This window comes from Ornithodoros turicata, chromosome 10, assembly GCF_037126465.1.
Source record: "Ornithodoros turicata isolate Travis chromosome 10, ASM3712646v1, whole genome shotgun sequence".
Classification (NCBI taxonomy): domain Eukaryota; kingdom Metazoa; phylum Arthropoda; class Arachnida; order Ixodida; family Argasidae; genus Ornithodoros; species Ornithodoros turicata.
Window position 1 is genome coordinate 25,059,978 of NC_088210.1, and position 27,209 is coordinate 25,087,186.

The following is a 27,209-nucleotide window of genomic DNA, read 5'->3' on the forward strand; positions in this document are numbered from 1 at the left end:
ACAAGCCGATACATATATCAGCTGTGTTGTGGTTGTGTTGTTGTCTCTTAGCAATGGAAACGTAGCAATGGAAACGTCTGTGAACATTTAGAGACGACATCTACAGGAAGACGCTCCTTTGGAAAAATCTATAACCTTGAATTAATCTAGCTGCCTGTAAGCTGTAAAACATTGCTAGTTCCTTATAAAACTTAGTGAAGAGATTACCGAAAAATCGTTGCCGAGTCTGACACTTGTATAGCTTTCAGAAATCATGGGTAATCAGCTGGCCGGCATAGCCCCTTCGCAAATTTACCCAGTGGAGCATTATCTGACCGATTTACCAGAGTTTACATTTGAAAAGAAGTATGTACGCCTGTTACTTTTTAATTTACTGACGAATACACAAAAACGACACAGTAACTTTAAATAGTTGCTACAAATCACAACATCATTCTAGGGCTCTGATTCGGGAATGTTTGCATTTATTGCCCAAAAAAGATCAGTAAAATATATAACAATTTTTCAGTCTTGGAAGCACACGTTTCTTTAAAGTTGCCAAGGTTAGACACAAGTAAGTATTAGGACGTTTACGTTGCACACTAGCACATATGTTTCTACTGTACACTTTTCTATGTTTCAGAGAAGGCCTGGCCATTGTAAAGGTTTTTGCCATTCATGATCCTTCACTCCCACTTGGGACTCACAAGGGAGCACTGGAGAGTATGTTGTAGTTTATATTCATTGCAGTCACGTATTTACTCATGATTGCATATCTATGTTTTTTCCAGCATTATGTCTCAGATGTCAGTACAAAGTCTCTTTTTACTTTTAGATATAAAGCAAGTTCTGGCCAATGTACCAAATACTTTACCATTCCAGAGAGCAGTGGTCAGTAGTCACTGTCACTGCTGTGTTTCTACACATGATTGTACATTTCACGGTACATTGTCATTACAGGAGACTGACAAAGCTGGCATAGTTATACGCCAGTACATCAAGGACAATCTGTATGACAGGATCAGTACACGACCATTTCTCAATCCGATTGAGAAACGTTGGATTGCCTTTCAGCTTTTCCACGCCCTAGCTCTCTCTCATCAACATGGGGTATGGTTCTACTCACTAGTAACCTTCGGAAAGGACTGAATCCAAAATCACAAATACAGGTTTGTCATGGCGACATAAAACTCGAAAATATCATGATCACCGGGTGGAACTGGGTGCTGCTGACAGACTTTGCAAGCTTCAAGCCAACATACCTTCCAGAGGTAAATGCCTACCCTCCAGAAGTATCTTCCAGTACTACAGTATTACATGGAAGCATGTGTATGTCTTACACAGGACAATCCGGCTGACTTTTCATACTTCTTTGACACATCTCGAAGAAGAACATGCTACATAGCACCAGAGCGCTTTGTGAAAACATTAAATCCAGATTCAAGCCATTTCCTACCAGAGGAGTGCATTGGGACTGGCGATCTTACTCAAGCCATGGATATTTTTTCCTTGGGGTAAGTTTTGACAAGTATGTTGTGTTAAACGAAGATCATTCTAGAAAAGACAAATTGATGTGGATAATTTATCAGGTGCAGTAGTGCTCATAAGCTGTTTCTGGCTCGTAATTTTCAAGTTAAAACTTAGCTGGGAATGCCTTGCCAAAAACACACCTGTCGAAACAGCTATCAGCATAACTGTAGATGCTTCGGATTTGAAACATTTGATAGATTAATGATCTCTGATCAGCTGTTTTGCTTTTCTGGCATTCTTTCACCTTCCACACTAATTGTATTTTGTGTTATACAACACATATCTTTTTAGGTGTGTGCTAACTGAATTGTTCACAGAGGGGCACCCACCCTTTGATTTTTCCCAACTGCTGTCATACCGAAGTGGAGAGTATACCCCTTGGAAGATACTGGACAAGATTGAAGATGTCCACTGTAAGGTAAAGAAGGCACTGGCTTCTCTGGAGCATATACTAATCAAGTGATGACAATCAATTCCAGGAGCTAATCAAGCACATGTTGCAAAAGGACCCGGCACTGAGGCTTTCTGCAGAGGAATACCTGGAGCAGCAAAGAGACAAATTTTTTCCACAGTACTTCTATACGTTCCTGCGGGACTACATAAAAGAATTTGCTTCGTCCCACCTGTCGCCAGACGAGAAAGTAGCGAAGTAGGTGCTTCACGTTGTTGCTCGCGAGCGGGAACATGAGCTCGGAAGTTTATTGTCGAAGGCTGAGGCAAGACATCCACGGAATCCTGTACTCTCTCGTCACTGCAAAGCTTCCAAAGCGAGCAGATCCTGTGGTTGACTGTGAAGGCGATCGCAACGGTACACGCCCAGCGGTCAGTTCGGACGGGCTCCTCATCGTGGTGGCCCTCCTCACCTCGTGCCTTCGTGCTTTGAAGCATTGCTCAGCAAAACTGCAGGCCCTCGAGCTGATCCAAGAGTTGACACCTTACCTCAGTTGCGATATTATCCTGGACCGCTTGCTACCCTACATGGTGAGGTGTTTCTTATTCTCTGTTTTATGTGATCTATTTGTGTAATTCTTCACCTTTGGTTTCAGCTGTACCTAGTGAATGACAGATATCAGCGCGTCCGAGCAGTGGCAATCGAGACGCTTGTTTCAGCCCTGACGCGTGTTCAAAATGTTCCACGAAGGTAATGCCAGTTCTACAAATAGATATACTCACAAGAATGTGCCTCTATTATTCTGTGGTAAAATAGGTTCAGTCGGGTGCTCTAGTGACATCTGGGAGTGCAATGAAAATGTTCACAAAGCCATATAATATCTGTTTCTACATTTTATCAAAGCTTTGTACTTCAGATGAGCTACCGTATATGCCCTTATTTTAGAATGTGAATAACACAGATAATGCTTCAATCATTCTTTACATGTTCTCTATTTTCCAGTGATGCAAACATCTTTCCGGAGTACATTCTTCCTAACCTTGTGAGTTGAAGGGCCCGTTCAAATTCAGCATTTGGACATGCTCGATCGTTACATGTTTTGCTGCAGGCCCACGTTGCTCTGGACAGTGCAGTGCTGGTACGAGTGGCTTTGGCAGAGAATATTGCAATTCTTGCAGAAACTGCAAGACGGTATAACTTCCTTTTAATATGTTTGCAATATTGTGTGGAACAGTTCACTAACCTCCACAAATCTTTGTCAGATTCCTAGAAATTGCATCGCAGCATGACATTGCCTCTCCAAATACGGCGGCTATTGAAGCAAATGCTCAGTTCCATCAGGTATAACATGTTGTCAGCAAGACATGGTGGATGAAAGTGATGCTATGTCAACTTTTTTTTTATCCAGGCATCGTATGAATCTGAGCTGCAAATACTTCACGAAACAATCCAACAGGTGGTCTCGGCTCTCATGAGTGATTCGAGCAACATAGTGAAGCAGGTACTGCTCGAGAAAGGGCTCACTCGGCTGTGTGTGTTCTTTGAAAGACAAAAAGGTAAACAAATGCCTGTACTGTACTATCCCACACCATTTGTTTAAAATGCTTTCCTTGTACTTGATGAGGGAATATCTATACATGACATCAAACTCGACGAGGAGATACAGTTCATCTGGAGTCATTTTTTTCTACCCAGGAAATCTTTGGTAAAATGAAACAAACAAAAGTGGGACTTAGCTTTAATGACCATCATACATTGTATGGCCCATCTATGGCATTGTAATGCATATTTTTTACTGCTCTCCTCCAGTTTTACCATGATGTTGTTGACACCTACAAGGAGCTGAGCATGAAGCGGTTTAAAATGCCACGGAATAAATCATTGTTACGTTTTTGCTATAAATTATGCACGTGGCATGCATATAAGTTGTGTATTTACTCTTTGAATGCTACTGTCTTACACAGAATGCTACAGAACAGATAACAAGGCAATGTCAAGAGTCTGAGTTTCTATGTAGTACATCAATAATGAGAAGACGGTTAGGAGCATCTCATTATTGTTGTACCACAATGCTACTAGACCAAAGAAAGAGGGATTACGGGGATGATGCCTTATAATGCTTCTTTTATGTATTTCAAGAAATGCTGTATGCGTGTGTACATATCTTGTTTCAAATGCAGAAACCCACCTCCCTTTGTTTTGCAGCTAATGATGTTTTGCTTTCACACATGATCACATTCTTGAATGATAAGGTATGTCTCGCAGATACTCATCGTTTTATGTTGTGGAACTTTGACCGTTTTTTTTATTTTTATTTTTTTACAGGAAGATCGTCATTTAAGGGGATCTTTCTTTGACAGCATTGTTGGAGTTGCTGCATATGTCGGCTGGCAGTGTGCCCCTATTCTGAAGCCCTTACTCTTACAGGTTTGAACGGTAGAGCTATTTCCTCACACGCCTGTCACCATTTGCTGTGTCCCTTGTACTTAGGGTTTGTCGGACACGGAGGAGCTAGTGATCAGCAAAACCTTGAGGGCCATGACTGAGCTCACGGAAAAGGGGCTTTTTCGAAAGCAAATGCTCTACGAGCTTACTTCCGAGACGGTAGCCCTCATATTTCATCCTGTAAGTATATCCTTGTAGTGACATTGGATGCAGTGCCACATGTAATCGCTAGAACCAATTACTGGATGCATGTCCTCCAGCCCACCTACAATCGTGTAAATGCAAATCATTGCCTGATCTACCTAGAGCATCAGTTTTAATGAATGTCCGACATGATTACTATTATATTTTACATTCATCCTGTACATGTGACTCTGCTTATATGGAGTTTTTACATACAATATGCATAAAATATGCATTTTTTTGTTTCTTTCCCCAGAACCGATGGATAAGGCAGTACACTGTAGGATTCATCTGTGCTGTCACTCGCTGCCTATCATTAGCTGACATTCAGTGCAAGTTGAAGCCAATGCTGCAACCATTTCTCAAGCACCCAGTTGTTGAAGTAGATAAAGAGGCAAGTTGGGATATATGTGTGACTGCAAGGTTATGCTTGTGTTGAGGGCTTTTTCAGGTGGTATAAAAGAATGTAGGACAGCAGTAAGAAGTTTTCAGGCTTAGTAGAACTCCTAAATTGTAAATGCAGTTTGGTCTAAAACTGGGAAATGATGCCGGCTCTGTATTCAAAATGTTTCGATGGCGATTTTTCTGCACGATATCATATGAAACGTCTATTACGTCTTCACGGATCATTACTGGCTATCACTCGTAACAATTGGTAGTGTTCCTAAAAATACGTCTGGTCTCATGACACACAAAATGTATCATGCCGGCGTGTGTTAAAATTATTATCCATGTTAAAAGAACTACCGTATCTACTCACATAATTTGCGCCATTTTTCTCCCCAAAAAGTTGGAAAAGTTTGAGTGGTGCACAAACTGCGCGGGAACGTTTGTTACAATGTTCAAACAACAAAACAATTTCAAAATTTTAGTATGCCGGTCGTATAGGGTCTCCGTAGAGCTGATATTGATGTTATCACTGCATTGCACAAGCGCGAAAGAAGTACCCAAATACCACACAACCGCCGACGGTCGGGATGCAAAATGCCGGCCCACTACCGCTCATATACCGGTGAAATACGTCGAGACTCTGTTGGAAGACGCCGCTAGTCCCACTTGACAACCGAAAGCACATAGCTATGTTTGCCAACTTTGTCATGTTGTGCTCGACGGTTTGTCATAGCGTGTTTGTCCAGCGTTTCTTTCCACATTTTGTAGTTCGAGTGACAGTATCGTCCATCGCGTCAGTGGACCACAGCCGCGAAAACACGGGTGCGCAAATTACGCGATTTTTTTTGTTTTCTTGTCATTCTTTAGCGCTAAATTAGGGGTGCGCAAAATATGCGAGTAAGTGCAGTATATTTACTCAAATCAAAACCAGATTTTACATACATGTACAGTTCTATGTGAAATATATCATTGAAACGAGGTGATTTTTTTTCAGAAAAAAACACTCCTTGAACTGACACTCCTGCAATATGTTCATGAGTCTTGCTTGTCGTTAGCATAGATACGAATGAGGCAGTACACAGATATGTGATTTGCCTATTTCTCTATTCTGTTTTTGGTTACTCTAGGTTGTCCTCCTCAGCTTAACATGCGCTCCTTTGCCACGTCCCGTGTTTGACTACCTGATCAAGTTTTCACACCTGCAGTCACTACTAGAGAGCCTCTGTGAGAGACAGATTCTGCGTTCTATAGTAAGGCCAGGGCACCTGCCATCATATTCAGAGACAGACCACACACTCAAATCTGTAAGTACAGTGATCGAGCAAACACTGTTCTGAGAGCATGAGATGTAGAGCTTCAGCATTGACAAAACAGGCATACCGAAGACTTCAGTCAGATGGAATGACGGAAAATATGGAAGACAAGATCCTTGTGAGTATCTCAACTCCAAAATTGTACTACTTCAAATACTGTTCATTGGCAATGTACGCTTCCCATAGAACACGAACGGTAGGCTACATCAAATGTGAAAATCGTGCATATAGTGCAGGGTACATCCTGAAATTTTGCATGTGTTCTTGAAAGTTTCGATGTGTGAGAGACGAATCAATATAGAGGGGTGGTCAGGGGTGTGCTACGACCTTATTTTCAGATATTTGTACATAGTCTTTACTAATGTTTCTGTGCCATTGGAAAATGACCCGATAAATGGTTTAAAATTTATATTGAAAACGATTTTTTATAGCAACCATGCTTTCGTAGCTGATTAAGAACTTAATATGTGATTTTTGAAATTTCATTCAGGCTATGAAGGACCATCTAATAAAAATTCAGAAGTACAAGAGAAGGTATGCTATCTGTTCACACTCAGTGATATGCTGTATTCCTGAACTTACTCTGTTATCAATGATTAGCTTACCACAATCAAGAAACCAAGATATGAAGGACTGTAATGGAGAAATTGATGTTGAAAAATTGCAAACTCTGCTAGAGATGAGGCGTACTGATCTGCTAGCTCTAAAGATTGGCGAAAAACCACCCGACATACTTCCTGACCCCAGGTATCCCACAATACTGTCTACTTGTGACATTCAATATAAAGGGTTCTCCACATCATCACTTGAAACAATGTTTTAGGAGTTCAAAGAGAAAAGGAGTGATACTGGAATCTCCACAAGTAACAATGGTAAGTATGGCCACCCATGTCCTCTGTAATGCAAACTTCAAAGCCAGACTTGCTAATATGTACTACCAGGTTATGAGTGTTACCTTGTGTTACCATTTCCGAATTTGCACCTCACACATTGAATGTAATTGACTACACACACTTACTACGTGTGATGTGCAAGCTCAACGTCGCACATCGAGGCCACTCTCTACACGTAGACACTGATTTGTATGTATGTTGTTGCTTTCAGAATGAGGAATGGCAGCATATGTTCGGTACTGTAGAAGTGAAGAGCTCCTCACCTCACAAACAGTCACCAGCAGGGGACACAAATTTGGCAACGGACCTACATGTCTCCGGTGCAGAATCTGCAGAGTCTGCAGCTCCTTCCGAAAATTCTTCCCCTAAACAGCCACACAAGAATTTCCATGGCATTGCAGTTGACACAGGTAAACCATGTATACCACTAATATTCCAGAGCTGGGAAGTCTCTTCAGGGATGACACACGTTTTTTGCATTCCACAGGGCATTGCAACTCTTGCCAACTGGAATTTGAGATGTTGCTCGACAAAAAATGTCACAACTTTGCCCGAGTGCGTGCAATTCAGGCAGCCACTCGTGATGCCGGCACCGACCAAAAAGCACCCTCGGCTATGTGGCGACCGCACGGCACCTTGGTTGGTCACATGCACGAGCACAAGGGAGCTGTGTACAGGTGAATGCACACTTTCTAAGAGAGCTACCACGTCATGAAGACCAGTCTGAACTGTAATCGTCTTTCTCTACATAAAAGGTTACAGGTCATACCCAATTCATCCCTGTTTGCATCCTGCTCTGCTGACACCACCGTCAAGATCTGGGACTGGGGAAAGTTGGAGAAGAAAAACATAGCTAACCGCTCGAGGCAAACTTACACGCAGTTAGGTATGTATGAACCTTTCCCATTCGATGTAGTGACTAATCGAGGTTCTCACAATCATTGTTTTTCAGAGGGTCAAATAACGAGCATGACTGTGTGTCAAGGAATGCAATCATTGGCCGTGGCTTCAGATTTGGGAACGATGCATGTACTTCGGTATGTACATGGAACTCCAGCAAACAAGGTACAGTACTTGTACACTGTTGTCCTCTCCATGCAGTGTTGAGCCTAACAGCAACAAGTCATCAGTGCTGAGGACACGGTACCTTGATCCACACGAAGAAGGCTGTGTTGTAGACCTTCATCACTTTGACACAGGTAAACTTCCAGCTTCGCATACCGAGACAATATTTTTCTTTTTGTTCCAACAGGGCTGCAGTCCGTATTGGCATATGCTACAGTGTATGGATCTATCACGGGATGGGATTTACGTTCACCAAGTACCGCATGGAACCTGGAACATGACCTAACCTTGGGTAAGGAGGGGGAGAGTGTCTTGTACGGTCTTGTTGCTACAAGCGGTGACTCTCAGTGGATACAACCATACCAGAACAAAGATTCATGGATAGAAGCAATCTGTTCCATAACAACATGAATAGAGCCTGAAGTTTTAGTGTTTTACCCGATCCTTTCCCGGCAAATTCCACTCACTGGGATGTCTGTAGGAATGCACTAACTTACTTGTTTGGCAGCAAATGCAGTTACATCACCATTTGTACCAAACCACTACAGTTAGTTTGAGCAACTGAGCCCGATTTCTCCCCGAATTTAGCATCCTGGAAATTTTTTTCACCCGAATTCGCATGAATTTAGTGCACACGTTTATGCAGATTTTTACCCACCGAATTTAGAAAAAATATTTCCCGAAAATTTGGAGCTCTAAACATGAAGCGTGGCACTCGGGTGGATTCAAAATTAGAAATGCACAATTCTTTTCATGACCCCAACGTAGGGGGGCAAGCGAGTTATGTGGTGTAGTGGACTTCAAGGGTGGGGCAGAAGAGATGAAAACTGTCTCTTCATATTGCCTTTGTTTTGCTCGTCATGTTCACGGAATGTTATTAACATTCCAGCACTATCATTGCAGGTGTCATCACTTCCTTCTGTGTGGATCCCAACCACTGCTGGCTTGTCTGTGGCACGTCAAGTGGAAAATTGATCTGTTGGGACATGAGGTTCCAGCTTCCCATAAAGGTTATAAGTCACCCCACAGGTAAGCCAACATTCCCAAGAAAACTCATGGCACTAAATGACTCATGGGGTGAACACGTTAAATATCAGCACTGTCATAGAGTAGGTGGGTGGGTCACACATGTGCAAATGTAGATCTAGCCTTACTATAGGTCTTTTTCCAGCAAATATGCTGCGAAGTGAATCGGATGTTGAGAAAGTATGCCCGATAATAAAAGATGACCCATTTTGTGCACAAACAGGTGCTCAAGTACGACGTGTCTGCCTCGACCCTTGGCACCAGTCGGGGGTGTGGGCTGCAGTGCAAGGAAACAACGAAGTCTCATCGTGGGACATTGAGACTGATGCACGGCTTAGGACACTGTGGGCTTGCAGCCATCCCCCCTTTTCGGAGACCCACGTAAGGCCCATGCCGTTTGAGTCATCTGCTAGTCACGACCTACTAGATTATAACGACCATGTCATAATCGGCAACCCCTATGAGGAGCCCGTCCGCTAGAGGGCACTACTCATCGGCCCGCGAGATCATCTACACCATGATTGGACAATGAAATTTGAATTTTGAACGCGCTGAAGCAGACGACAGCAACCGCTCCTGCGAAAATGCTTAGGATGATGATGATGATTATCAACTTTAGAAAGAAGCATGTCCCGTGGGACATCCACCGCTTGTACAAAAATATTAAGGTAAGCCGAAGTACAAATATTGCAGAAATTGAAGCAATAACCGGGCTGATGAGTAGCGCCACCACTAGCTTCCAAATGCAGTGCTGGGAAGGGGTGCCCATGACATGGCCGTTATAATCTAGTAGGTCGTGCTGCTAGTTTAAAACTTATTTACATGCCGGCAACAGGTATCACCACACTCTGTGTTCAGCATGTACATCAGTCCCAGAGATTCAGGAAATTTCATACTGACTGCCGGATCTGACATGCGCATCAGGTACTGGGACATGAGCAAGCCCTCGTCGTCTTTTATTGTAGCGGAATCTGCTCTCAGCACACACACATTCTTGGCAAGTTACAGGTGGGTGTTGGACTTCACTCTCTAACGGGGAGTCAAAAAAAGCTTGCTCTTTTGCATGTGTAGATCTAGCCTGATTGACGGAACCAAGGTCATCCAGGAGAATTACAGTACTCAGCCTAAAAAGTCCTCCGGAGAGGATGACTGGAAGAGGCTCACAGAGGAAGAAACTCCGAAGCGATATCCTGAAGTGCCTCGTGAGGGCCATCATGACTGCATCAGTGATATAGCTGTGCTCCATACCAACCGTACTTTTATCGTTTCTGCTTCCAAGGACGGTGTGGTAAAAGTTTGGAAATAAGTCGTTACCGTCAGCCACGTGCGTGCGAATTCAAAGAGGCAAGCCAGAATTTGGAGTCATTTAATGCTTCCAAGTGCATACTGCAAACATAGAGGCCTCAACCACGATTTTTACTGTAAATATGTTTGATTTTTATGTATAGCAAAAAAGAATATAAAGTATATTTGTTCCAGTGTGACCTCGGATCACAGAAAGCTACATGATATTTGGTGTATCTCTCTCTCAACCTACACTATGAAACACAAGCACTGCATGCATTTCTAAGGTAAAAGTGATGACGCTAACAAGCATCACATTTCTCATCGTCACTGAGCACTAGTGCTTCACATTTGGACAGAGGGCAACGCGCTATACAGGTTGCACGGAAATGATCACAAATCACTACCTCTGTACGAGAAACAAGCAAAGCATGCTACGTGTGCCCTGTCTCGATGCACTATGGTGAACTAGCGCATGGCTTATGGAATGGTAAGGTAACCGACCATAGCACAGAGCAGGCAAAAAAAAAAAAAAAGCCACATAAATATACAAAGAACTGTACAACATGTTCTTCCTAACAACTGCTTCCGTAACAATCAGAACAGAAAGCACTCTCACTCAACAAGTCCACTTGGCTGCCGACGCAGCTTCTCTGGGTTATTGGAAGCCATGTGGGAAAAATCTCGAACAACATCTATGAAGGTGTCATCTCCTGCAATGCAACCAAACGCCACCGTGAGAAAATGTGCCAAATTTTTATCATGCGGCTTTATTTGTCTGGTACCTTTGTAGTATGTATAAATAGGAATGTAAAAATGCTAGATGCTAAATGCTGTGACCACATCAGACAGGGAGGAAACGATCGAGAGCCCTCTTACATCACTGCAAACTGTTGCTTCATCAACATCTCTGATTCCCTTTACAAAATATGCTACCTCATAACACATATCTTGCTGTACAGCTCGCTGCAATGTTAATTTTAACGCGGCAACAGCTGGCGGAGCAGTTGGGGAGCCACCCTATTGGCGCCAAGCAGAACTATATTATAACTATTTAGAACTATGGTTATGTGGGTTATTCCACTCATGCTTGGGGGGTGGTTGTCAACAAGTGGACACTCTGCTCCTAATGCATGGAGGAAGGCTATTTTGAGTATGAGGCTTCTCAACAAACACCCCCCAAGCACGAGTGGGATGCCCCAATGATAGGGTGGCTCTCCAACTGCTCCGCCAGCAGTCGCTGCGTTAAAGTTAATGTTGCAACAAGCTGTACATACATTGTTTCTTGCAAAATTTTCTGGAAACTACAGAGTATTTACAAAATGACTACCTGAATTTTTGTGTCCTAGAAACAAAATGCACCAACTAGAATGCCATGAGAGAATGTCACAAATTTAAGTGGCAGATGTTTCTGGCACCAACATGCAAAATTCAGTGTCATACACCAGATAAACTTAAAACAATAACACGGTTTTGTGAAGCAGTTCATGTATCGTATCGTTTTTCCAACACAACCAAAATATGAATAGCACATATGGCACATGCACAACACTCTTATCATGGAATATTCTGTACTTTATGTGCCTATAATAAGACCATCTGCAAATGAACTGCCATGGGCATCTGCAATGGCATAGACTCGGTAGAGTACTGCATGTGGCGATGAAACACCCGAATCATCAACATGAAAATAAAGTTGTTGCTTGAATGACCACAAGTAGTTGAACTGCTGTGACAACCTGCAGTTTTTTAAGTCCCTTTGTAATTACATTTCAATTTATGTAGCATCTTATGTACACAACAAGCATTAGCGTAAGTTGCCTTAGAAGTTTTGCACAAAATTCTGACACAATGTGCAGCATCAAAAGTAAGACCGCATATTCAGATTACATTCTTGAAGTAACTGTTATCACAACTTACTGTCCTGCCAAAATTAACCTTTACAGATCTCGATGTGACCTACCCCTGCAGAAAGGGCATTATTTAAGGAAATATAAAAATATGTCATACTCTACACATCAATATGAGATGCAAAATTTGTGACTAGTAGTATGATAGTGATATGACTAGTGATGTGATTATTACTGTAACAGGTATAATGCAGGACAAAGGAACCTCACAGAAATGTGACACTTGCATTGCTCACAGTGCAGCTACGTCAGACTTGCACATGCCATACAACACTGTAAAAGCTACTTACTACATTCATGTGTGCTACATCTTATTTTAGATATGGTCCAGTCCCCCATACACCCATGTGCCCTAGCATGGGAGAAGTGTTGCTCGTGCACCAATCTTACAGCAAACAGCAGTGCTTTTGCTGGAACCATCACATAGCTGCTAGCATAGTAAACCGCGTGGGCATGACTCGAGCAGAATTGAAACTTCATACCGGAACACAGCCAAGGGACTGCACATACCCACACGTTACAAGGCTATATGCATGCTACACACCACTGTTTATACATGGGGCTACACATTCAGTCCTGATGATTCTCCAACATGTATCAAGACTGGAAGCTTGTGCAGTGATTTATCCAGATGCCCCCCTACACCCCCCCTAACACCCCCTCAAATGTTCAGTGACACACCCCTAACTTTTTCACCTGTGTATCCCCCACAGGGGGTGCCATAGCGATTTCAGCTTTAGACACACGTCTGTAATGATATGTTAAGCTGTAATGACGTAACTAATAATGACTCCCCCCCCCCCCCCCCCCCAATTTTTTCCAACACTACTCTGTGCTTGTGGTTCTGGATAAACCACTGCTGGTGAGTTGCCCCACAACCACACAAAACACAGTCCCACTATTAGATGAGCTGTCATTGGGTAAAATGGATAATGTCAAATTGAATAACATGCAGAAACCCTGTTGTGATCACCTACATCATTTGTTACATTGATAGTTATTTAGCTATCACTGGCTAGTTCTTTTTGGCTTAAGCTGTCACCCCTCTGGGATTTTCAAAACAAATGGGAATTGTACTGGGCCATTGATTCTTATTATTCAACTTATGTTTTCGACGGGACCAATGCCAATACGACTTCGAGGAGACAACTACTACACAATGATAGATGACGATAGCTGCTGGTTCAGCACCGACAGCTACTCAGCTGCGGGAACCTGATCCAGTGATCCTGAATCCGATCCGGGCATGGCGGGATATATAGGCTGGCCTAGGGTGAGCTTTGGATTTCCACCCATTCATGATGGTGTATCATGTTCACGGACAGGGTTCATAGAACCGTGGTTGAGTTGAATCACTGTATTAGACGAACCTGTGTAACGTCAATGAAAGCACTGCAATGCATAATGAAAGAGGTAAAACTTTATACTGGGCATAAACTTGTGTGCCTCACTTGTCCTGTAAAAAAAATGGTAGGGCTCTAAAATTGGCGTGTCAAAATCATTAGGCAAAATAGGAAGCTTCAATGATGGGCTTTCGGAAGCTGTAAGTGTAAATTCAAGAAAATAGTATTTCATTAGATATTCAATGTATAAACATAAAAGAGTGGCTACATCATTGGCCATTTGGCCAAATGCATTTAAATGTGGCAGCTCTATGGAGCCATCTTCTGGACCCGGTCTTCTCTCCTCCACCTCTTTGTTCTTCTTGTAAGAAAATCCTTTTGTAACTTCTTCCTTCTCCTCTTCTCTTTCAACAGCTGTTACAGACAGACCTACATGACTGTCGGCGGTGATGGTCCTTAGAAACCTATCGCTTTACAAAGCCACAATGTTCTTGATCTGTAACAATGGGCACGTTCCTTTTCGCTACCACTGGAAACATAGGCGGTACACGATGAACTTCCATCGCAAAAGGACTTATGTGTAAAATACTGTGTATATATAAAATTGTGTAACAGCACATATTAGAACGCAACATAAAAGAGAGTACACCCTCTGCTTGTATCTTTCAAAATAATGCCCAAAAAGCGGCTGTCCTAATGCTGTAAGGCACAGGGTGCTTTTGCGTAGCTATACTGAACGGACTACTTTCCCCTGTATATCCGTGATGCCCGCTTGCGCAGTGAAGACCAAGAGGGCCTCTCTCTGATGCGCACAACCGCAGATATTCTTTCACGTAATGGCACCAGGTGTTTGTCATACCACGCATCGCAAAGCTCCTGCTGGCTAGAAAGCAAGGGCGTACCGGGGTTCCCAAACTCGTCCCTCCTAATTTCCTCATTAAGCTTGGCCAAGCGGAGCATTGTCACAATGTCTGGGTTGGCATTGTTGATGGCCATCTGCAAAGCTGTTGCCCCATCCAAGTCTTGAGAATGCTGGTCTGCGCCGTGCTTCAGAAGTAGGCACACCTGCCTGTGGGAAATATTCTTTAATATATCTTTTTTGCCCGTAAACAGCAAAATTTGCCGCCTCATATGGTACAAACATAAACTGAATAACACTCTACTACGACACTAATTAAAAACGACATGACTTAGTAAAACTGGTTGAGTGACAAAACAAATATATCAGTTTCTGTAGAACGGCTGTACGTGATGCAGAGGGCTAAGGGAATTGGCAACATTAAAAACGTGATTGTGTCGGAAGCGCCTCACGAGAGCATTGAAATTGAGAGGCTTCTACCAGAGCCCGACAGTCAAAAATACCATGAACACATCTGTACAGAAATGTCAGATCACGTACGCTACACCTGGATACTAGGGAAGCAAGATTACAACGTTCGAGAATTCTCTCACACCCATAATAATAACGATTACCGAGGTACCTATCAGAATAAATTCGGATAAATCGCTGCTGTACACTCGGGACAGATGACAAGACAATACCTACGCTGTTCCAAACTACAGAGCAGTATTCTAACTTCGGACAGTGACAGTGACTAATATGAAGTGACAGGAGTCAGAGTGTGTAACAAAAAGCTGGGGTGCACACAACATGTGCAACAATAACTTTTTAGCCTGCATAATAGAAACAACAGAGCACCTGCTTAAATAGCATAAGCACAGCATACCCAGTGTTCCCAAGAAGAGTGGACACATGAAGAGATGTACGACCCTTGGAGTCTGCATTGTCGAGTTTGGCTCCATTCAGCAGAAGGAACTCACATGCCATGATTGAGCCCTGAGCACACAAATAGTTGAGCAGCGTTTAGATATCAGCACATATTTTATGGGAGGGGATGCATACAGGGGTCCCTCAATGATGCAGCCATAGCAAAACCTACTTTGAGCATGGAAGGGGAAAAAAAATAAGAAAGAAAGAAAGAAAGAAAGAAAGAAAGAACGAAAATAAAAAAAGAAATTCAGGAGTAAAAATTGGGATTACAAGTCCCGGGATACATTTCTCTTTCTTTTTGCAATCATATTTGATATACCGTCCCAAGCAGACGACCAGTCACCTAGTTTGCAGACGATTCTCATCAGCCAATAAGAAGCGCACGGCTGATCTGACATCACAACACGCGAGGAGTGGCTAGGGGGGGAGATTGCAATCGCTGTGCACATTCTTGTGAGACTGATTTTCTAAGCTAATTTGCACTTCCCCGAGGAAATAGTTTACATGACAGGTCCTGAAAGGTAGTATGTTCATCTTACGCAGTAAAAAATACACGTTTGATGCTCGAGGCTCCTTTGAGATTGCTCTATCATAAAAATGTATGGCCCCTGACATTTCAGGACACAAAACTCTCCATGCACATAATGTGCATAGCTGTTCAGCGGAAGGGAACTTGAAGACTCCCAAATTTGCTGAATTTAAGAATCTATAATCTTCACTGTTACAGACATTCTAACAATTCCCTCGCTCTTGACTAGTGAACTTAAAAAAATGATAAGACACATAAACACAGATAACAGAGATACATAAAATGTAAAGAATACCAACACTTTTAATGGCCTGGTGCAGTGGATAGCGTCCCTCTTCATCCGGGTTGGTCCAGTTTGGGTCTGCACCGTTTGCGAGGGCGAGGCACATTACAGGAAGGTTGTGAGCAGCAGCAGCCCTAGAAGCGATTGTGAGTTACATGTCACGAAAGTGAATAACTGCCTGTAAACTTGGGGAAACTCTCGTGTACATGAACTATTATAATTAGCACACACACACACACACACCTGTACAGTAAGAGGCTTGGACTCAAGTTGGAAATGTCCTCCTCTGGAGTGGTATCCTCTTCATCTTGTGTTGGCGATTCGTCGGCACTGTCTATGTCGAGACCTGAGAGAGTGAAGTGAGCATTGCACAGTTATGGAGTCTGAGAATGTGTTGCGACATGAAGTAGTGTTGCCGCTGTAAAGTAAGCAAGAAGTTCTAGGGTTGGGGATACATACGCCAAATTCTAGAAGGCACCAATCCACAACTATTTATCACACAGTTTTCACATTCAAATTCATCAAAATGCATCCTCTGCTGCATGATGGCAGTGAACATAGGTTCATAGCAGGGCCGGCATCTACAAGGGGCGGGGGCGCAAATTTCCCACTTGTACCCCTGGAGACGCCGGCCCTGGTTCATAGGGATGTTTGGGAGATCTTTGTGAATAATAGAATTGTGAATAAAACAGGACTGAAGGAAAAGAAAAAGGATATTTTATATATAGGTATGCCAAGTAATGCTGCACACCATATTTGCATTGATTTGAGTGAAGCATAGGTAATATGATAGTATAATTCTTTCCCCTAAAAAAATAAAATAAAATAACGATATTTCACCCAATATTGACAAAACTAAAACCTGAAAACATCCAGCTCTACAACAAGATACAACACGTGCATGTATGTACTGATGTACTGAAGCTTACTTGATGATGGTGGAGGCACTTGAACTAAGGCTTCTCCGAACACTAACACATTTTGGGGCAGCCCATCTGACCCGCCCTGTACCAGTGTGGCTGTTTTACTATCTTCTTCAGGTGAGGACACAGCATTCAGTTCCGTGTCGCTTCCTTTAGGTGCTATGCTACTCGTTGCTTCAGATCTAAGGGGGTCTGCTGACACTGTGTTAATATTCTCTGCAGAGCTGGGAGGTAATGCAGCACTTGCTGGTCGAGTTGGTTTTGCTACTTCTTCTGTTGAAGGAAGAGGAAACCGGACAGCATTTAGTAAATAGGACCTCTCTCTCTCACACACACACATGCTATAGTACCAATGAATACACATACCAGCCAAAGGCTTGGCTTTCGTCGTAGGTGGCATTGTTCTTCTTCTGCGATGAATCTTCCTTACACTCCATCGACGCGGTATTTCGTGAGGAACTCTCTCCGGAGTGAGGCAAGCTGAGGACCCTAGTAATGGCTTCACAAATGCTTTTTGAACATACTTTGCTTTGATCCATGCTTCCCTGACAGCTCTGTTGAAAAATAAAGAAAAGCCCATCACATTTGCTGTCCTACCACTGAGACCTGAGTGGAGAATGGGTGGGAAATAGAATTCACAAGGAACAAACATATTTCATAAGGCCAGATGTCATCAGCATCATGTGTGCGTATTGCACCATTTGTAGTCTGCTGGCTAATGCTTTACAATGGCAGCAGGGATGGCAGGTGACATTCAGGTTCCTGCACATGACTAATGATGCAGCCCCATGTGGCTTCAAATAGAAAAGCCAAGCTATCATGACTGTTCACAGGAAGCTTAGTATTGTTATGGTGGTACAATACTATCCAGTACACCACGGAACGTGAATGATAATAAAATCAACCATAGCTGATAATATGGGAGAAAAAAATTTCAGAGCATTGCACAAACCAGCCAATGAGAAATAGACCACTTTTGATCTGAAGCAATCCCCAGACAGAATATTAAGACCCCTTAATGGCAGGGTCACCTTTTCTCCGATTTTGGGGGGACTACGGCAGCCTGTAGGTGTTCGGCTATTACACTTTTTTTTAGAAAAAAAAAGAAAAAAGGAATAAGTGATGTCCCGACGACCTTCCATTACTTGATATGGAACCAGCCCTGTATTCTCACCTGCTGCAGTCAGGTGTTGCTCTTGCAGCAACTGATTCATCCACATGGGCCTCGTAAATTTTGTTGATGACCAGGTTTCCGAGTTCTGCCATTACTTTTAATATTTCGGGTTCCCACGAGTCGAGAGTGAGAGATCGCACTTTGGACACGTGCACTCCTAGGCTCCTATAGATTGAGGAAAGTAATATGCAGCACACATCACCTCTGAACATATCAAGAAAACATGTCACTGCTCATCAGCATCATCTTTGTTTATGAGAAACACAGGTGAGCACTCCTACAAGATTACAAACTCTCAAAAGACTGCTTGCTGTGAAAAGCTTAATTACAAAGAGTTTGTTATGTTAGTCTATAGTAGATATATAACACCAGGAAAGTCCACATCAGTCTGCCAGCTTAATATAGTGCCCAGTTTTAGGGTACAAAGCTCGCTCTTCCTGTGTAGAGCCGAGGTGTACAACGTAACTCTTTCTGTATGAGACATTCCGCAGAATACTACAGCGGAAGATGCGAAAAAAGTCAGCTTTCTGCTGTCAGGTGAGCGTGAGTGCTCAACGTCGTGTCTTCACGTACACTGCCAACCGTGAGGAATATCCTGCGACATAGCCACAAGATATTCCGTAGCAGACGACAGGAAAAGACAGTGACGGTGGCGTTTGCTAAGTGTGTCCCAATATACCGCACCATGTGAATGCTCAACATAACACGGGACGGAACTTTGGCTCCGTGAGCACTAGCTCTGTCTTCTACTAGAATATTCCGTAAGGATGTCGCTCGTGTGAATACACAGATACGGAACGTGGAAGGAAGCATGGATTACAAATGGTGAACTCCCCGAATTAATAAGTCAACAAGCAGTCACTCAAGGACCCGCTCTTGCCACACAACAAGTGGTGGCAAGCGCAATTGCTTGTTATTTGTGAATCATAAAGTATTCCCGTACTATCTGAATACTACACCAAATTTAGATGCCAAACAGGGAAGCAGGCATGAGCTTAGTCTTTCATTATGTTGCTTGCTGACTAACCTGTGGATTCCAGAGCACTCAATGCACAAGGTGACTCCAAGATTGATACTCGCCCACTTGGGCTCTGTAGATTTGCAATCACAGCACAGCTCATTGCCTGGAATGGTGACGAGTTGTCTGTAATCAATACAGATACCAATAAGTACACAGGAAAGGTGCTAGTGAATTGTAATTGGGCTGCATGGGTTAGGAGCTAATGGTTGCTTGCCTTCAAGAGTATTCAATACTTAACTACTAGAAATGGGGTTAATTTTTGCAGTATTACTAAATTTCAAGTTAGCACGGGAATATTTTGTGGGACTTAATTTCACTATGCATGCTCCATGCGGTTGCACCGTGGAGCTCATCTAGGTCAGAATGCTGGAAGTCGGAGGTTTCGCCTGGATATCGAGAATAGTCTGTGACGATGGTGACGTTCAAAATGACACTTACGCAAATGTGTATTAAATGTCCAGTAGCGTAAATGTTACACAAGAGTGCTGAATGTAGACAAAAAATAGTGCTACAGTAAATTGCATAAAGTGGGTCAGTTTGACTTACTGAAACTCATTCACAGCAAATTACAATTTACCATGTTTCCCCGTTATTGTAAACGACATTTGATGGGACTTTAAATTTGCTGAAGAATGGTGATTATGAAGCTCATGCAAGATAGATCCCGATAAAAATTTCTTCTTTTATGGCACTAAAATCGAAAAAAAAACTGGAGTCTACAGAGTATCAAATATAGCTGTGAACAATTGTAAAAACTGGAAAGTCTTCACTTTTTCCCCTAACACGACAGTCCTTACATGTGTGCTCGAGGTGGCTTTGGAATGGGGTTGGCACTCTTCCTCGACACCGACGATAAGGAGCCTTCAGATGAACTTTCCTTGTCCTGCGATGAAACAAAAAATAAATAAAAAGATAAAAATGCAAGCCCAGTATGGAAGCCTGTAGATAAAAATAACTCACACTCATGCTGACTTTGTCATCTTCCTCCTCGTGTGACTGTTGATTCAAAGCGTGAGAGATGCTCGACTGGAGCGCTGTGATCCAGCAGTCGTAAGAGTCCTGAGAGTCAGCTTGCAACATATGGCTTCTGGAAAGTCAAGCAAACTGTCTTTGGGGGATACCGTCTGCTTTTAGAGGGCACAAATAAGGCATTTTTGATTTCCTGAACCTGAGGGTGCAAAACAGGTGCATGAAGTAATGACACTAAGGTACAAAGAAATGAGAAGTAAGGTTGTCTCCACATGAAAAGCAACAACGCATTACATGACTGAAGGCCATACCGTTTTCTGAACTTCATAAAATTAACTTCCAATGCTTACTTTGAAGGGGAGAGAACCTCAAAGCAGAAACGCCTGTCGATGTCGTGAGCGTGCTTCACAGTGCAAAGACGCAGGTCCTCCTCCATGACAGTTTTTGCTTCTTCTCCAGTTCGCTTACGGTAAACCAGCTGACTACTCTGTATCATGAACCACCTCCTGAAAGATTGTACAGAAATTCCAATTTGTAGAAGAGAGCTTACCTCACAGATTTGGAACTCAAGCAATGATACATTTTGTACACACGGAAAATTCACAGAAAAGCATTAGGTGCTGTACAGAGGTCTCGAAAGTACATCAAATCTTACTGTGGCAGGCTTCCTGCTCACACACAAGGTGTTTTTAAAAATTACTTTGTGAAATCTTTGTGTCTCACTGCTGTTTCTTTCATGCTACGTCATGGTACCGTATTAAATAACTGAAATCATTAGGATCATTTTAGGATACAATGCCTCCTAGGAAACAAAGTAATTGATGCACTGGCATGTAGATTTATATGGAAGAATAGTTATGAGCACATGCGAGACAGATTGGGAAAAAAAAAATTGAAAACATGCACAGAGGTACGAGATGCCTTGATATTAGCAAAAAAATTTTCACTGTCATTTTCATTCTGTCAACATTGAAATCATCCTCCTATCCTGTGGTGCGTAAGGTATCTTTCATGATAAATTTTTTTGGTGTGAAAACTTTTTGAAAAAATAAATAAATAAATAAAATGTTTTCAATTAGTTCAGCACTTGTTGAGGTATCCCGCCCTACAATACCAAATCTCAAAACCTTGCGTGCCTTGTTTGGGGACCTTCAAATAGAAACTGGAAAACATGTAAATAGTGCTCACCGGTTCCATGTTTTGAAGGCATTGGAAGTACGCTTGAACAGATAACCTTCGAGTACAATGCCATTATTTGAAGATGGCTCCTTGCACATAACTGGAACTACATCCTTAAAATAGAAAGTTTCTATAAATTTATGTACAAGGCACAAGAAAAGGGCGACAGACAGTAAATAAATATGCACGCAAAACCCAGATGTTTTACCAGAGGGGGTGGCTGGGGTGGCGCATCCCCGAAACTTATATAGGTTTGGGCAATCAAGCAAAAATCCAGAAAATTTTCACAGTAAAATTTGGAAAATTATTCCTCCATCTCACTTCTTATCATTTAGAAGTTACTGGGAGACCAGTTAGGTACGGAGCACTGATAAAGTACTTGTCATGTACCTGTAGATAATCCTGAATTTTCCCTGGCTATTGTGCAACATCTTCAGGCCATGTTTCTGGAGCAGGGGACACTTACACTTAACCTGCCCCAGGCGGAAGTTAATCTTGGTTCTACTTTTAACACGCAAGTGCATTGAAAATTGTGACACTTCTATATTTTATTTTGCACATCTATCAGACACACTGTCTTTTAAGTCCATGGTGGGCTATCTCCACTGCAAATATTACAACAACTGCATTTGTATGGTGGCTGTTTGACGTTGCGTACAAAGAACAACTTAACCCTTCAGTGAGTGGGTGTGACTTTGCACAATAATACTCACTTTGGAGGTGACCAGAACATGTCTAGAGTCCAGTTGCTTTGACAGGTCCACTGATTCTTTACCAAGCTTTTCCAGCTACAATCGCAAATAAGCTCCATAAACAAAAACCAGAAAACGACGCAGACAAATAGCACGAGGACCAGGAAAGAACAGATAGTCTCACATTCGTTCCCAAGTTCTTGAGAAAGGACTCTGATTCTTGAAACAAGTCAGATCCTTGATGGAAGTATGTGCTATACGCATGCATCAGAGAGAGGAGCTGCAGAACAATTGAACATATTAATCAAATACCGTCACCACCTGCTTGTAATTTGGTAGAAAGGTATTACTTACTGTATGCAGAACCTCATGGCGCTTTTTTGACTGTAAGCAGCTCAGCTGCGGGTAAAAAGGAACGCGTAAGCATATCTTATTTGTTGAGGGTGATGATACTTGCTACCTGGTGCACGTAGTCCAGGGCCAAGTGTTGAAAACAGGAGCGTGTAGCAATCAGCACGTTATGGGCATCTTCACACTCAACCGCTTTGCTGCGTTGCACCTGTGAGTTGCGCAACAGAGCATTGTCCAGGTCATCACTTATTCTCTCAAAGTGCCTTCGAGTGTCTTTGCTTTGACGAATATCGCTGCAAACCAAGCGAACTGTGGAATTAGGAAAGCTGCTGCCACTAAAGTGGATAAGTATGTGCAGTGACGGAACCGACATGGGAAGAAAGATGTACAATGTGGTCAGCACACACAAAGTCGGAATGGCTATTTTCCCGTAATTCAAAGACAGCAAAGAAAGCATTCCGGTTCCACGAGAACTCGACAGATAAATGTTGATGGCGTAATACATACTTCCTAACAAAGTTGTTCAGGTTCTTTATGATAGTTCGTTGTGCCTGGTCGAGGAGTATCTGAAAAGTACAACAGCATGCGGGATTTTGTATAGTGTGATTAGGGCACCTATATTTCACTACGGATATTTCAGGTCCTAAGCTGCAGCGTTGGTTTCAGAACACTTACCGTCTGATACTTCATGACGTCTGTTAGTATTTGAATGAATCTGTTGAGTGAGTTCTGGGATAAAAAAGTGGCAAGTCTCATAAAGTGAGTCAACATCACCATCATCAAAATCTTCAGGTAGAGCTACTAAACAACAATAGTAAACAAACACTGGCACTATAACTGCTATGTATATACAGGGTGTTTCAAAAAACGTGTCATTCGGACTTTATAAAAAAACAGGGCGACGGAAAAATACGGGGTAAACGGCATTTGTGTGGCAACTGAATTTGCCATCGTTTAAAAATATTTTCATTTTATTTTAATTGAAAGAAATTGAATTTCTTTAATTGAACTCCAAAATTTCCCAAGTCAACCTAACGTTTTTTTTACAGAATTAGAGAGCCCGTAGCGAACTTAGTCAGATCCACCAAGAAATTCGCTCGATATTGCAAATAGAACTGCTCCAAAAAAGTCCCGAAATTGAGGCTTCAGAGTTTCGGGTATTCAGCGGCGCACAAAATCAGTCGCAAAGACGCGCGGAAAGCATGACATGGTCCTGCCCCCACGAAGCTAGTACAATTTATCGCTGAACTGGCGTGCAGCACAAGATGTGCCGATAACAAGGCGGTTGACATTGTACAATACGTTGATAAGCGGCAAACAAAAATGATTCCGCCTCTTTTTTCGCGCCCTCTTTTTTTTCGACCTTCTATCTTTCATGGGGGCAGGAGCATGTGCTGCTCTCTGTGCATCTTTGTGACTGATTTGGTGCGCCGTTGAATACCCGAAACTTTGAAGCCTCAATTTCGGGAATTTTTTTGGGCAGTGCCATTTGCAATATCGAGCGGATTTCTTGGTGGATCTGACTAAGTTCGCTACGGGCTCTCTAATTCTGTAAAAAAACGTTAGGTTGACTTGGGAAATTTTGGAGTTCAATTAAAGAAATTCAATTTCTTTTAATTAAAATAAAATTAAAATATTTTTGCAAGATGGCAAATTCAGTTGCCACACAAATGCCGTTTACCCCGTATTTTTCCGTCGCCCCGTTTTTTTTATAAAGTCCAAATGACACGTTTTTTGAAACACCCTGTATGAAAAGTAGTGGAAACATGACTTTCGTTGTTGTCTCATTGTCACTTGTTTCTGCGCCTTTAATATTAGCAGTATTTCTCACAAAACAGAATTCTTGTTCCGGTGTTTAAGAAATCTTTGTGTGTGGACAGTTCACCTAATACTTGGCAAAATCACAGCAGGGAGAAAATTAAAAATTGCACTTACAACGATGGAGCCATCTTCTTTGAAGTAGCCTAAGAGATCCCAGATACCGTTGATAAAAGCGCTGAAAATAGCACAAGGCGCAATTCTGAAGCATGACTTTTCCGATATTCTTACTCAGCATGTCGGATAGATGTGTGTTCATCAAATTTAGATACTTATAGAACAGGTCAAAAGCAAGCGAGCTGTTACTTGTGTGTCGCTTTTTGCTCCCTAGTCTCAGGAGTTTCTGTCATGGATGTTGAAATTTAGAATTTTTGCACACCATGACTTCGATGACTGTGTTACAAGAGGCATGCAAGTGTCAATGTCATCAGCCAGTGGCTTGGTGTGGACAAGAAGGTATTTGTCCAGGGCTTTATTTCTGATACACACGAAAGGTAAGGCTGAGTCATTTTCATTAACAAAACCTTTTGTGGGTTTTGTGGGCAACTGTTTTGTGGGTTGATGCCCTAAGACACATGTGCACAAACTAGGACATCTTACTATTTCGCCTACACACTAATTGAACACATTTATTTTTACCTTTTCGCTGACACGTGTGCCTTTCCAGTCTCCACCATATTTGAGCATAGCCGCACAAGCTGCAAACAGAATACACACAAAAACTTTATACATAGTATTTTGATCGAGCTCATTAAATACAGAACAGAAGTAAGCATTCATCACAAATTAGTATGTAAAAAAACTGTTACTTCAGGAGTTCCACAGGGCGATGTTATTGGACCTTTATTATGTTTTATTTATATCAATGATATTGTTGCTGTTGTCAGCACCGGAGTCCAAATACGTTTGTTTGCAGGTGATTGTGTGTTATAATGCCCAGTTTATTCCCAATATGAACAAGTTCTGCTGAGTCATAGTCAAGCTGGCATCTCCACATGGTGTGACAAATGGGGTATGAGGCTTAATTGTGATAAGACTGTTCTCCGAATCGCGACCAAAAGGCAACCAATTCAGTTCAGTTATTTTATTGGGGATGATCCATGAGAAGGGGGTGAAGGAATTTAAATACCTCTGTGTGACCTTTACATCTGATTTAAAATGGTCTAGACACATTAACTTAACTTGCTAAACTGGGGTATCTGAAAAAGAAACTTCGAAAAGCCAGCCTTGATGTCAAGATACTGGCTTTTAATTCCACCATAAGGTCAAAGTTAGAGTACGCCAGTATCTTGTGGGACCCGCACACTAAAGTCGATATAAATAACCTCGAAGCAGTACAACGGAAAGCTGTGTGTTTTATTTTTCATGCATACAGTAGACGAGACTCTATAATTGCTCTTATGAGTGAAAACAATATTACGCCCCTGAAGACAAGAAGAAAAATTGCACGACTGAAGTTCTTGTTTGAGACATCAAGAAGTAACTTTAGATTACCGTGCTTTCGGTATCTAGAACCCTCCAACCACGATATATGCGCCATCTTCACCCCCTTTCCTTTAAAACGATATTTACTTGTACTTCAACATTTAAAAATTCGGTTTTTGTCCGTACTGTTCCTGAGTGGAATTCGTTGCCTATCGGTCTTGTTCTGAGCAAAAGTGTTATAGTATTCAAAGACCTCGTCAACGACGTTTGCACTGGTTGAGATTGTTAATGTTCCTGTAAGAGTGTTCTCTTCTTTGTGTGTGTACGTGTGAACTTGTTTGTTGATTCATTTCCCTTGTTTACACTGTGCATTCTCTCCTATGCTTGGGCCACTGCGTGGCTCGCAGTATTTCTAAATAAATAAATTTTAAAAACCTATTGTACCAAATAATGGCTTTCCAATAGATGCATATGGACAAAAAAACTGATGGATCATCATTTGCTTAATGTTTTCTTCTGTGATAACACACCACTAATCTGTTAAACGTGCTGTAAGCGTACAGACTGGTTTGAGCAATTCTTCGGTGTCTTGTGTCTCACTTGGTGAGTCTACGTCGTCTTTACCTTATGCAGGGGGGGAGAGGGCAGCACACACAGTTCAGTCCGACAAACTTAACTCAGCTGATGCGATTGCGTAAGCAGTCATGTTAACTCGTGGTGTGTCGTATCACTCGCATCCGGCATATGGCACAGGGAAAATGAACTTATGAATACAAAGTCACTGAAACCGTAAATAATCGTAAAGTTACCTTTTCTAGCTTGGCTTCCAGAAGGTCTATACTTTCTTCGTTTTCTTCCAGAACCTCCCTGTATAGCGAGCAGAGCAGGAAATAATCAAGCAGCAGCATATGACTCATTGAAATGACTTTGAACAATATATGGTGTTTGGGTCCGATTCCGCGTTAAGCTTAATCTCACTGACGTATAACCAAACCACAAAAGTCTGAGAATTCTACTGTCGAAGACTGGAAAAACGACTTGAAGCTGCCCTTGGAGCCACTCACCTGAACTTCGGGGAGTCCCGAATGCACTCATCCAGTTCTATGATTGGTTTCATCGTTACTTCAGGAACAGCTGTACCAACACACACTCATGAGCAGGAAATTGCGGAACGAACACATTTCTTTTGCCGCTAATCACGCAAGAATTCAGAGACTGAGCGAGCAAGACGACGAGCAAGATGCCCACCCACTCCGCCATAGAAGAAAAGGTGAAGGGTGAAGAAGCCACTGAAACCTGAAAGCCACTTTGGTGAAGCATCA

The 27,209-nt window shown here is 42.3% G+C and overlaps 2 protein-coding genes across 3 annotated transcripts; one reads left to right on the forward strand and one right to left on the reverse strand.

Annotated features, from left to right (window-relative positions):
- Position 1: 1 nt before the first annotated feature.
- LOC135371197 (phosphoinositide 3-kinase regulatory subunit 4-like) lies at positions 2–10,719 on the forward strand. 2 transcript variants are annotated; one of them, XM_064605255.1, is made up of 35 exons: positions 2–156; positions 242–345; positions 509–553; positions 623–702; positions 815–870; positions 940–1,089; positions 1,149–1,250; positions 1,324–1,493; positions 1,801–1,927; positions 1,989–2,158; positions 2,220–2,490; positions 2,556–2,650; positions 2,903–2,942; positions 3,009–3,091; positions 3,163–3,241; positions 3,309–3,456; positions 4,106–4,152; positions 4,226–4,327; positions 4,391–4,525; positions 4,785–4,922; positions 6,046–6,222; positions 6,293–6,349; positions 6,722–6,765; positions 6,832–6,978; positions 7,055–7,103; positions 7,336–7,534; positions 7,612–7,801; positions 7,880–8,010; positions 8,077–8,161; positions 8,226–8,323; positions 8,377–8,481; positions 9,093–9,218; positions 9,439–9,596; positions 10,051–10,223; positions 10,287–10,719. In XM_064605255.1, the coding sequence occupies exons 2-35, from the start codon at positions 254–256 to the stop codon at positions 10,519–10,521; spliced, it is 4,104 nt and encodes a 1,367-aa protein (XP_064461325.1). In that variant the 5' UTR covers positions 2–156; positions 242–253; the 3' UTR covers positions 10,522–10,719. The 2 variants fall into 2 exon arrangements, with proteins under 2 accessions (XP_064461325.1, XP_064461326.1); XM_064605256.1 differs by having other exon boundaries at positions 249–345.
- Positions 10,565–27,154, reverse strand: LOC135371200 (arf-GAP with coiled-coil, ANK repeat and PH domain-containing protein 2-like). Its single transcript, XM_064605259.1, has 23 exons — positions 26,952–27,154; positions 26,697–26,754; positions 25,102–25,160; positions 24,580–24,640; positions 23,320–23,373; positions 23,152–23,210; positions 22,754–22,937; positions 22,648–22,692; positions 22,478–22,573; positions 22,315–22,389; positions 21,611–21,714; positions 20,773–20,928; positions 20,414–20,540; positions 20,251–20,336; positions 19,460–19,576; positions 18,433–18,597; positions 17,625–17,812; positions 17,265–17,531; positions 16,579–16,681; positions 16,352–16,469; positions 15,480–15,589; positions 14,655–14,821; positions 10,565–11,212 (listed from the first exon to the last, which is right to left on the reverse strand). Exons 1-23 carry the CDS (start codon positions 27,002–27,004, stop codon positions 11,115–11,117), a joined length of 2,550 nt encoding a protein of 849 aa, XP_064461329.1. The 5' UTR covers positions 27,005–27,154; the 3' UTR covers positions 10,565–11,114.
- Positions 27,155–27,209: the final 55 nt, after the last annotated feature.